General features: G+C 52.0%; 1 protein-coding gene across 1 annotated transcript in view; it reads right to left on the bottom strand.

Moving 5' to 3' along the window:
• Positions 1-12,460, bottom strand: part of LOC119966923 (dynein heavy chain 8, axonemal-like) — a 1,786,259-nt gene that overhangs the window by 214,668 nt on the left and 1,559,131 nt on the right. Inside the window, exon 74 of the mRNA XM_038798881.1 lies at positions 5,270-5,425. Coding sequence (XP_038654809.1) covers positions 5,270-5,425 — 156 coding nt within the window. The remainder of the gene's footprint in view (positions 1-5,269; positions 5,426-12,460) is intronic.

The raw sequence follows: 12,460 nt of genomic DNA, 5'->3' as shown, positions 1-12,460 counted from the left end.
GCGGTGGAGAGTGTGTGTGTGGGTGTGGGGCGGTGGAGAGTGTGTGTGGGTGTGGGGCGGTGGAGAGTGTGGGTGTGGGGCGGTGGAGAGTGTGGTGGGGTGTGGGGCGGTGGAGAGTGTGTGTGTGGGTGTGGGGCGGTGGAGAGTGTGTGTGGGTTGGGGCGGTGGAGAGTGTGTGGTGTGGGTGTGGGGCGGTGGAGAGTGTGTGTGTGGGGTGGGGGGGTGGTGGAGAGTGTGTGTGGGTTGGGGCGGTGGACAGTGTGTGTGTGGGTGTGGGGCGGTGGAGAGTGTGTGTGTGTGGGTGTGGGGCGGTGGAGAGTGTGTGTGTGGGTGTGGGGCGGTGGGAGTGTGTGTGTGTGGGTGTGGGGCGGTGGAGAGTGGTGTGTGTGGGTGTGGGGCGGTGGAGAGTGTGTGTGGTGGGTGTGGGGCGGTGGAGAGTGTGTGTGTGGGTGTGGGGGGGTGGAGAGTGTGTGTGTGTGGGTGTGGGACGGTGGAGAGTGTGTGTGTGGGGGTGGGGCGGTGGAGAGTGTGTGTGTGGGTGTGGGGCGGGGAGAGGTGTGTGTGTGGGTGTGGGGCGGTGGAGACTGTGTGTGTGGGTGTGGGGCGGTGGAGAGTGTGTGTGTGGGTGGGGGCGGTGGAGAGTGTGTGTGTGGGTGTGGGGCGGTGGAGAGTGTATGTGTGTGGGGGTGGGGCGGTGGAGAGTGTGTGTGTGGGTGTGGGGCGGTGGAGAGTGTGTGTCTGGGTGTGGGGCGGTGGAGAGTGTGTGGGTGTGGGTGGGGGCGGTGGGGCGGTGGAGAGTGTGTGGTGTGGGTGTGGGGGTGGAGAGTGTGTGTGGGTGGGGGCGGTGGAGAGTGTGTGTGTGTGGGTGTGGGGCGGTGGAGAGTGTGTGTGTGTGGGTGTGGGGCGGTGGTGTGTCTGTGTGTGGGTGTGGGGCGGTGGAGAGTGTGTGGTGTGTGGAGAGTGTGTGTGTGTGTGGAGTGTGTGGTGTGGAGAGTGTGTGTGTGTGTGGAGAGTGTGTGTGTGTGGAGAGTGTGTGTGTGTGTGGAGAGTGTGTGTGTAGAGAGTGTGTGTGTGGAGAGTGTGTGGGGTGGGGCGGTGGGAGAGTGTGTGTGTGTGGGTGTGGGGCGGTGGAGAGGGGTGTGTGTGGGTGTGGGGCAGTGGAGAGTGTGTGTGGTGTGTGGGTGTGGGGCGGTGGAGAGTGTGTGTGTGTGGGTGTGGGGCGGTGGGGAGAGTGTGTGGTGGGTGTGGGGGCGGTGGAGAGTGTGTGTGTGGGTGTGGGGCGGTGGAGAGTGTGTGTATGGTTGTGGGGCGGTGGAGAGTGTGTGTGTGTGTGTGGGGCGGTGGAGAGTGTGTGTGTTTGGGTGTGGGGCGGTGGAGAGTGGTGTGGGTGTGGGGCGGTGGGAGTGTGTGTGTGTGGGTGTGGGGCGGTGGAGAGTGTGTGTGGGTGTGGGGCGGTGGAGAGTGTGTGTGTGTGGGGTGTGGGCGGTGGAGAGTGTGTGTGTGTGTGGGTGTGGGGCGGTGGAGAGTGTGTGTGTGGGTGTGGGGCGGTGGAGAGTGTGTGTGTGTGGGTGTGGGGCAGTGGAGAGTGTGTGTGTGGGTGTGGGGCGGTGGAGAGTGTGTGTGTGTGGGTGTGGGGCAGTGGAGAGTGTGTGTGTGTGGGTGTGGGGCGGTGGAGAGTGTGTGTGTGTGGGTGTGGGGCGGTGGAGAGTGTGTGTGTGTGGAGAGTGTGTGTGTGGGGGGTGTGTGTGTGTGTGGAGAGTGTGTGTGGGGGCGGTGTGTGTGTGGGGCGGTGGAGAGTGTGTGGTGTGTGTGTGGAGAGAGTGTGTGTGTGGAGAGTGGTGTGTGTGTGTGTGGAGAGTGTGTGTGGGTGTGGGGGTGGAGAGTGTGTGTGTGTGGGTGTGGGGCGGTGGAGAGTGTGTGTGTGTGTGTGTGGGGCGGTGGAGAGTGTGTGTGTGTGTGGGGCGGTGGAGAGTGTGTGTGTGTGTGGGGGGCGGTGGAGAGTGTGTGTGTGGGTGTGGGGGGGGGAGAGTGTGTGTGTGTGGGTGTGGGGCGGTGGAGAGTGTGTGGTGTGTGTGTGGGTGCGGTGGATAGTGTGTGTGTGTGGGGCGGTGGAGAGTGTGTGTGTGTGGGTGTGGGGCGGTGGAGAGTGGTGTGTGGGTGTGGGGCGGTGGAGAGTGTGTGTGTGGGGGTGTGGGGCGGTGGAGAGTGTGTGTGGGGGGGTGTGGGGCGGTGGAGAGTGTGTGTGTGTGGGGGTGGGGCGGGGTGGGACAGTGTGTGTGTGTGGGTGTGGGGCGGTGGAGAGTGTGTGTAGGTGTGGTGTGGGGGCGTGGAGAGTGTGTGTGTGGGTGTTGGGCGGTGGAGACTGTGTGTGTGTGGGTGTGGGGCGGTGGAAGTTTGGTGTGGTTGGGGCGGTGGAGAGTTGTGTGTGTGGGGTGTGGGGCGGTGGAGGGAGTGTGTGTGTGTGGGTGTGGGGCGGTGGGAGTGTGTGGTGTGGTGGGTGTGGGGGGGTGTAGAGTGTGTGTGTGTGGGTGTGGTGCGTGAGGAGGTGTGTGTGTGTGTGTGGGGCGGTGGAGAGTGTGTGTGTGTGTGTGTGGGGCGGTGGAGAGTGTGTGTGGGTGTGGGGCGGTGGAGAGTGTGTGGGTGTGGGGCGGTGGGGAGTGTGGAGAGTGTGTGGGTGTGGGGCGGTGGAGAGTGTGTGTGTGTCGGTGTGGGGCGGTGGAGAGAGTGTGTGTGTGGGTGTGGGGCGGTGGTGTGTGTGGGGGCGGTGGAGAGTGTGGTGTGTGTGTGGGGCGGGGAGAGTGTGTGTGTGGGTGTGGGGCGGTGGAGAGTGTGTGTGGGTGTGGGGCGGTGGAGAGTGTGTGTATGGGTGTGGGGCGGTGGAGAGTGTGTGTGTGTGGGTGTGGGGGGGGTGGAGAGTGTGTGTGTGGGTGTGGGGCGGTGGAGAGTGGTGTGTGGGTGTGGGGCGGTGGAGAGTGTGTGGGTGTGGGGCGGTGGAGAGTGTGTGTGTGGGTGTGGGGCGGTGGAGAGTGTGTGTGTGTGGGTGTGGGGCGGTGGAGAGTGTGTGTGTGGGTGTGGGGCGGTGGAGAGTGTGTGTGTGTGTGGGGCGGGGTGGAGAGTGTGTGTGTGTGGGTGTGGGGCGGGGAGGTGGAGAGTGTGTGTGTGTGTGGGTGGGGCGGTGGAGAGTGTGTGTGTGGGTGTGGGGCGGTGGAGAGGTGTGTGTGGGTGGGGGGTGGGTGGAGGTGAGTGTGTGGGTGGGGCGGTGGAGAGTGTGTGTGTGTGGGGGGGGGGTGGAGAGAGTGTGTGTGTGGGTGTGGGGCGGTGGAGAGTGTGTGTGTGTGGGTGTGGGGCGGTGGAGAGTGTGTGGGTGTGGGCGGTGGAGAGTGTGTGTGTGTGGGTGTGGGCGGTGGAGAGTGTGTGTGGTGGGTGTGGGGCGGTGGAGAGTGTGTGTATGGGTGTGGGGCGGTGGAGAGTGTGTGTGTGTGGGTGTGGGGCGGTGGAGAGTGTGTGTGTGTGGGGCGGTGGAGAGTGTGTGTGTGGGTGGGGCGGTGGAGAGTGTGTGTATGGTGTGGGGCGGTGGAGAGTGTGTGTGTGTGGGTGTGGGGCGTGGAGAGTGTGTGTGTGGTGTGGGCGGTGGAGAGTGTGTGTGTGGGTGTGGGGCGGTGGAGAGTGTGTGTGTGGGTGTGGGGCGGTGGAGAGTGTGTGTGGTGGGTGTGGGGCCGGTGGAGAGTGTGTGTGTGTGGGTGTGGGCGGTGGAGAGTGTGTGTGTGGGTGTGGGGCGGTGGAGAGTGTGTGTGTGTGGGTGTGGGGCGGTGGAGAGTGTGTGTGTGTGGGTGTGGGGCGGTGGAGAGTGTGTGTGTTGGGTGTGGGGCGGTGGAGAGTGTGTGTGTGGGTGTGGGGCGGTGGAGAGTGTGTGTGTGTGGGTGTGGGGCGGTGGAGAGTGTGTGTGTGTGGGTGTGGGGCGGTGGAGAGAGTGTGTGTATGGGTGTGGGGCGGTGGAGAGTGTGTGTGTGGGTGTGGGGCGGTGGAGAGTGTGTGTGTGGGTGTGGGGCGGTGGAGAGTGTGTGTGTGTGGGTGTGGGGCGGTGGAGAGTGTGTGTGTGTGGGTGTGGGGCGGTGGAGAGTGTGTGTGTGGGTGTGGGGCGGTGGAGAGTGTGTGTGTGTGGGTGTGGGGCGGTGGAGAGTGTGTGTGTGGGTGTGGGGCGGTAGATAGTGTGTGTGTGTGGGTGTGGGGCGGTGGAGAGTGTGTGTGGTGTGGGGCGGTGGAGAGTGTGTGTGTGTGGGTGTGGGCGGTGGAGAGTGTGTGTGTGTGGGTGTGGGGCGTTGGAGAGTGTGTGTGTGTGGGTGTGGGGCGGTGGAGAGTGTGTGTGTGGGTGTGGGGCGGTAGATAGTGTGTGTGTGTGGGTGTGGGGCGGTGGAGAGTGTGTGGGTGTGGGTGTTGGTAGAGTGTGGATGAATGTGTGGTGATAGATACCGGACAGATGTCAGAGGTAGGTTCTTTACTCAGAGAGATGTAGGAGTGTGTGAGTGTGTGAGAAAGGAGCATATGTGTCAGTGGGTGTCTGTTTCTTAACAGACAAGACCTTTCTAAATTTGTTTTTGTATCTTTATAGCTATTGAGCAATAATAGTTTTTTTCTGTGGTTTTCAACATAATAAGAATGTTTCTTCGGCTTCCTGTTAGTTCTGTTGGTTGGCCAAGAAGGCTCCATGGCTGGAAAATGTTTGGCAAATTTGTGGACACTGAGTGAAAAACATTGCCTTTGGATTGGTACTCACAGAGCAAAACCATATATACTATAACGGTCTGAGGCTCAATTCAAGATTTGTACTCAGTTAGTTGACCTATACACCCGAAGGGTAACAGAGCTATTAAAATTAGATCCAGTGCTCTACATCAGGAAGATACTCTTTGTCAGAGGCCTCATTCTTTACCACCATCTCGTGATTTCTGCTGACGTTTTACATGTGCAGACAGGGGAGACGGTGGCTTAGTGGTATTGTATCTGGACTAGTAATCCAGAGACCCAGGGTAATGATCTGTGGACACGGGTTCCACGGCAGGTGATGGAATTTGTCGTAACAACCCACAGTCCAATAGTCTGCTGAAAATCTAATGTTGTGTTTTAGAGTAAATAGATGCTACCTGGGTGAGGTGTTTACAGTGTCAAAACCTTCAGGTCGGAAAGGGAGAAAACTGCAAAAGAAAGATAATGTTGAATTGATTCTGGTATTTGATTATTTTATGTTTTGAGATCAGCGTATTGATCCTACCTGTAATTCATTATCTTTCTCCTTCGTCTTGATCCAGGTTTTTCCCTGTGTCTGAGGGTCTATGAGAAGAGGATACCTGGTTGCCTTGGTAACAATGATACCATTTTGAACTGACAGGTCATCACTTGGTAACCCTTGGAGGCTCCACTCACCAATCTGAAAGGATAAAATCACAGACTGAATAAAGGCAACAAGTTAAGTCTGGCCACAAATACAGTTTCTAAAATGATCAGTGGAGACCAGGACATAAATATTTTGAAAGAGATTGTTGTTAGCTATTGCAATATAGTTATCTGGAGCAGATAGTCAAGTGATTATGGTACTGAACGAATGGCCTGGAGGTTATGAGCTTAAATTCCAATGTAACATGGAGCAAAATTAAAATCAATAAACTTAGTATCGACAAAAAATTTTCAAGAAACTACTGGATTACTGTAAAATCTTCAATTGGTCAACCAATGTCCTTTGGTGATGGAATCTTCCACAGTGCATGATGTGGCCTACATGTGACTTTAGTCTTACATCATATGGTTGACATAAGATGTATAGAGGTAAAATTAGGCCCATCGAGTCTGCTCTGCCATTCTATCATGGCTGATAGGTTCCTCATCTGTTACCTACAATGTTACACACCAAGAGCTCGATTGCAAAATCAGCCAGAGTATCTCCTCCCCACAACTCATGATCTAGGAGCTCAAAAAAAAAGAAAAGAAACAATACAGCAAAAGAACAGGCCCTTCGGCCCTCCAAGCCTGTACCGGTCATGATACCAACCTTTGCTAAAACCCTCAGCACGTCCTTGTGCCATTTCTCTCTATACTCATCCTATCCATGTGTTTGTCAAGATGCCTTTTTAACGGCGTTCCAAAACCTTCCCTGGCAACGCATTCCAGGCACTCACCATCCTCTGCATAAATAAACTGCCTCACACATCTCCTCTAAACTTTGCCCCATGGACCTTAAACCTATGCCCCCTGGTGACTGAACCCTCCACTTTGGGAAAGAGTGCCTGTCCACCCACTCTATCCATGCTCCTCATAATCTTGTACACCTCTATCAGGTCACCCCTAAACATCCGTCTTTCTAGTGAAAACAGTCTGAGTCTATTCAGCCTCTCCACATAAATAACACCCACCAGACCAGGCAGCATTCTGGTAAACCTTCTCTGCACACTCTCCAAAGCCTTCACATCCTTCTGGTAGTGTGGTGACCAGAATTGTGCCCAATATTCCAAGTGCGGCCGTACCAAGGTTCTATACAACGGTAGCATGACTTGCCAGTTTTTATACTCGATGCCCGATCCAATGAAGGCAAGCATTCATAGAACATAGAACAGTACAGCACAGAACAGGCCCTTTGGCCCTCAATGTTGTGCCGAGCCATGATCACCCTACTCAAACACACGTATCCACCCTATACCCGTAACCCAAGAACCCCCCCTTAACCTTACTTTTATTAGGACACTACGGGCAATTTAGCATGGCCAATCCACCTAACCCGCACATCTTTGGACTGTGGGAGGAAACCGGAGCACCCGGAGGAAACCCACGCACACAGGGGGAGGACGTGCAGACTCCACACAGACAGTGACCCATCCGGGAATCGAACCTGGGACCCTGGAGCTGTGAAGCATTTATGCTAACCACCATGCTACCCTGCTGCCCCGATGCTACCCTGCTGCCCCTGTATGCTTTCTTGACTACCTTGTCCACTTGTCCACTTGTGTTGCCACCTTCAAAGATCTGTGGACATGCACACCCAGATCTCTTTGACTTTCTATTTTCCTAATAGTTTTGCCATTTACGGTATATTTCCCCTCTATATTAGACCTACATTTGTCTGGATGAAACTCCATTTGCCATTTCTCTGCCCAAGTCTCCAACCTATCTATGTTTTCCTGTATCCTCTGCCAATACTCAACACTATCTGCCACTACCGGCTACATTTTCTTCCAAATCGTTTATGTACACTACAAACAACAGAGCCCCAAGCACCGATTCTTGTGGAACACCGCTAGTCACAACCTTACATTCAGAAAAGCACCCTTCTATTGCTACCCTTTGCCTTCTATGACCGAGTCAGTTCTGCATCCATCTTACCACCTCACCTCTGATCCCGTGTGACTTCAGTCTGTCATGAGGCAACTAGTCAAAGGCTTTACTGAATTCCTTGTAAACAACATCCACCAGCCTCCCTTCATCAATCATCTTCGTCACCTCCTCAAAAAACTTCGTGAGACATGACCTCCCCTTCACAAATCCATGCTGTCTATCGCTTATGAGTCCATTTGTTTCCAAATGGTATAAATCCTGTCCCTGAGAATTCTCTCCAATAATTTACTTACTATCGACGTGAGGCTCACTGGCCTACAGTTTCCAGGATTATCCCTGCTACTTTTCTTAAACAGAGCTACCACAGTAGCTCTTCTCCAGTCCACTGCGATCTCACCTGTAGCCAATGAGGGTACAAAGATGTCAGCCAAGCCAACAGCAATTTCCTCCCTTGCTTCCGTCAGTATTTTGGAATAAATCCCATCTGTCCCAGGAGACGTATTCACCTTCATATCTTTTAAAAGATCCAATACCTAGTCGTTTTCAATGTTAAAATGATCCAGACTGCCCACACACCCTACCAAAGAATCATATTCCACAAAGTCCCTTTCTTTGGTGAACACTGATGCAAAGTACTCATTTAGTACCTCGCCCAGTCCTCTGGCTCAGCACATAGATTCCACCCCCCCACCCCCATTGTCCTTAAGTGGTCCAATCCTTTTCCTGGCCACCCTCATGCTTTTTACATATGAATAAAAAGCTTTGGGGTTCACCTTAATCCTACTTGCCAAGGACTTTTCATGACCCTTCCTAGCCCTCCTATTTTTCCTGCTTCAGTACCTTCCTACTTTCTTTATACTCCTGAACGGTTTTGATATCCCCACCCTTCCAGACCGTACAAAGGTCTCATTCTTCTTTTTGACGAGGTTCACAATATTCCTTGTTATCCAAGGCTCCCTAAACTTCCCATACTAATCCTTCGTTCTCTCAGGAACATGACTTTCCTGAATCCTAATCAACTGTCGCTTGAAAGACTCCCACATGTCCGATGTTGATTTACCATCCAACAGTCGCACACAGTCGCTGGTTTAGCACACTGGGCTAAATCGCTGGCTTTTAAGGCAGACCAGCAGCATGGTTCAATTCCCGTACCAGCCTCTCCGAATAGGCGCCGGAATAAGGCGACTAGGGGCTTTTCACAGTAACTTCATTTGAAGCTTCATTTCATTTCAATCCAAATTCTTCAATTCCTGTCCAATGTTATCGTAATTTGCCTATCCCCAGGTTAGCACCTTAACGCGAGGGTTACCCTCATCCCTGTCCAAAAGTACCCTAAAACGTACGGAATTGTGGTCACTACTCCCAAAATGTTTCCTGACTGAAACATCAACCACCTGTCCAGGCTCATTCCCCAATACCAGATCCAGTACTGCTCCTTCCCTAGTTGGACTATCTATATATTGCATCAAGAAGGCTTCCTGGATACACTTTACAAACTCAGCCCTATCCAAGCCCCCAGCACTAAGTGAGTCCCAGTCAATATAGGGAAAATTAAAATCTCCCACCACAACAACCCTGTTACTTTTGCATCTATCCAAAATATCTCTACCGGTCTGCTCCTCTATCTCTTGCTGGAAGTTGGGAGTTCTGTATAAACCCCCAACCTTGTGATTGCCCCCTTCCTGTTCCTGAGCTCTACCCAGATTGCCTCATTTGGATGAGTCCCCTGAGGTGTCCTCCTGCAGTATGGCTATAATATTCTCCTTAACTAGTAATGATACTGTTATGGGCCAGGGTTTAGAGAACCCCAATGTGTATCATGGAGTTCACCTGACCCACAACTTTTAATAGATTGTGGTATGGGGAGCACACGGCCCAGTCGACAAGTGTGTACTTCAGAAATGGACAAGTATTTTTTAAAACAGCAAAACAATGTTTATTCTATGAACTCAAGTTAACCTTTCTAAAACAAACAATGAACATCTTCGCAACCAGTAAATCAAATACACCCCCCAAAGAATACAACACTAAGTAATCTGTAAGCTGTCCTTTTAACACCCAGAAGACTTAACAAACCTTTAAACAGAAGCACATCAGGATTTACATTCACCACTGAGAACATTTATAATTGTGAATTCACCAAATGATCCAGAGATAGTCTTTCATGGCAGAGAGCTCAACAGTACAGCTGCTTTGTCTGACTTCAGTTGCAACACACTGAAAAATGAAACCAAAAAGACACAGACACACCCAAGCTTTTCTCAAACTTAAACTAAAAAGCAAAACCAGAGCTCAGCTCCACCCACACTCTGACATCACTGCTGTAACATGAGCAGCCAAACATTTCTTAAAGTGACATTCTCATGATAATACTCCCCCGCCCCTTTTACATCCCCCTCTATCTCTCCTGAAGCATCTATATCCTCCAACATTCAGCTGCCAATCCTGCTCTTCCTTTAACCACATTTCTGTGGTAGCCACAACATCATCATTCCAAGCACTAACATGTGCTCTAAGTTCATCTGCCTTACCCATGTAACAGCCTCCCCGAACAGGCGCCGGAATGTGGCGACTAGGGACTTTTCACAGTAACTTCATTTGAAGCCTACTCGTGACAATAAGCGATTTTCATTTCATTTCATTCACTATAGAAAAGAAAAAGAAAGTTGTAGCCACTGAGGTTGGCCATTCCCTAAATACAAAATGGAGTAACGCAAAGCTTACAGGTTAAAATGGACAATGTTTGCAGCACCAGCAGGCTGCACCAAGCAAATGTGGATTCTGTCTGCTAAGAGAGCAGACAGCACCGAAATGAACATTCCGCATACTAATGAGGCAATCTCCAGGATAATTAGCATATTAATGGAACGATCCCAGAGACAATGGACACAAATGGGGAAGTAACTGCAACATTGCATAGGATACCAGACACCCCGGCACCAGCGGGGTTCGAAGACAAAGAACCTGAAAGCCCGCCCAGTAGCCAAAGAACAGCCTCAGTATTGGGAGGATTCAAACATATCAATTGGGAAGAGACCCAATCGATTCCGAGCAGGTAGAAGGGTCTGCCCAAAGGGGCGCGGATCCCTGGGACCTATAAAAGACAGGTCCCACACTTAGTTCGTTCTTCTTGTCCAGCCCTCCTCTCTCCTTGACCAGCCCTCTTCTGTGGACCAGCACCTCGACCAGCTTTTGCCAAGAAGACCTTGACCGAGAGAGAGGAGAGGTTTGGGACAGCAGCCGCCAGCAAGTAAGTGTCTCACAACGATCGCTACCAGAGATAGACACTCCTGACCCCCTTTTTAACCTGTACCAACCTGAAATCTGCAGACCAGAGCAGAGCAAGAGGCCTTGGCCCCCCTGATCCGGCAGTTTCTTCGAGATAAGTATTTGTTTATTTAGCGGTAGGAATAGTTTAATCCTCTTAGCGTGTGCATGGGTAGTTTTATAATTGTATTATAATAAACTCAATTGTTTGAACTTACTAATTGGTGTATGGTTTTATTGCTTTGAACTTCACCTTGAAACTTGTGGCGGTATCTTAACGATACCTGGCGACTCCAGAGCTAAATAAAGAAACAGAGCCAAATTGAGTGTTAAGCACACTCACCCAGAACGAGCAACATTTAGTGGCGACATCCAGGCGGGACTCGATTAGAAGTGGCCCCCCCACTCCGAGAGAACCCAGGAATTTGAATTTGAAATCCAATATGGAAAAGGAAAAACCACAAGTGTTCAAGGAGTTCAAATCAATAGTCATAATTTGGAAGTGTGTTTTTGCATGCGTAACTAACAGGGTTGTAAGGTTAAATCGAGAGATTTTTGTTGCGACAAACTGTCGGGAGTTTTGTAATCAGAACATAGCGAAAGCCGTACCCGTATTTAAAAGCATTACCTTATCATCCCTCGTTCTAAATTAAGAGAGCATAGAGAAAAAGAAATGGCCATGCAGGCAATGGAACGCTTCATGAACCCAGAGCAGTTCGTGGTCGCAGCGACCAACAATAGCAGAGTAGGCCAATGTCCCGTGTGGGAGCTGGAACTCAGGAAATACCTCAGAGGGAAAGGATGGCCCCTTTGGAGTGAGTTTTGTGTGAATGAGGAGACAGGTCCCGGGAATATAGGACATACTTGGTGGGAGAACCTATCTCAAATTCATAAGAAAAGTTTAGGAAAAGCACGCAAGCCGATGGCAATTGTGTCCTGCTTGGCACAATTGTGAGGCACAGAGGAGGTCGTTCAGACGCTCTGCAAAGAATTAGAAGAGAGGAATAGGATGAGTAAAGTGGATGTCAGGGACATCGAGGTTTGAGACAACGACTGGCAGAGAAGGATAGAGAGGTGGATGATGCCAAGAGGGCACATCAGTCTTGTCTAGCCCATCTGAGCAGTTCCCAAGCCCAGTATGAGAAAGCCTATCGGGATGTGCAGCACGCAGTTCTGATCAGGGAAAAATCAGAGAAGCAGGTAGAGGCACTGCAAAGGCAATGCTCTGACCTAAAGGCAGCTTTAAGAGCACTCCATGCTGCCGCCACTGAGCAAAGGCAAAGCACAGTGGATTATACGAAGTGTAGGAAGCAGATTGCGCAGCTGCAATCTCTGCTTTCTGTACAGAATGGGTTCCAAGAGACATTTGGAACCCAGTTAGATGAGGAAAATGTCCCAGATTGGTAGGAATTAAGCGAAACCGCACAGCGCTATGTTCAGGGAACATGTGCGCCAGCAGCGCAACAGAAAAGGAAAGCGCCCCAACCCCCCACAGATCAGATAGCGCCCGCACCTATGAACCCAGTCACCACCCAAAGAAAGGCAACCACAGAAGGCGCACCCGACATCACCTACACCACCCCCTTAACCGTAACACAACTAAGGGACGCATATGAGAAAATCACCCCGTTCCTCCCCACTGCAGACCCCCACCAATTTTTTGCAAGAGTGAAGCAACAGACTACCATGTACGGCCTGGATGAGCGAGAGCAAGTGAAGCTCACAGTTTTGAGTTTAGACTCATCGGTTGTAGCAGCCCTCCCCGACCCACAGAACGTTGGAGGAGGCACCCTCGAAGAGATGCATACATCTATTTTAGACACGATAGGCTACAACAGAGGAGACCCAGTCGAAGGCCGAAATAAGTGTAGGC

The sequence above is a fragment of the Scyliorhinus canicula genome, chromosome 6 (assembly GCF_902713615.1).
Source record: "Scyliorhinus canicula chromosome 6, sScyCan1.1, whole genome shotgun sequence".
NCBI classification, from domain to species: domain Eukaryota; kingdom Metazoa; phylum Chordata; class Chondrichthyes; order Carcharhiniformes; family Scyliorhinidae; genus Scyliorhinus; species Scyliorhinus canicula.
This window is presented reverse-complemented; position numbering and strand designations above follow the sequence as displayed.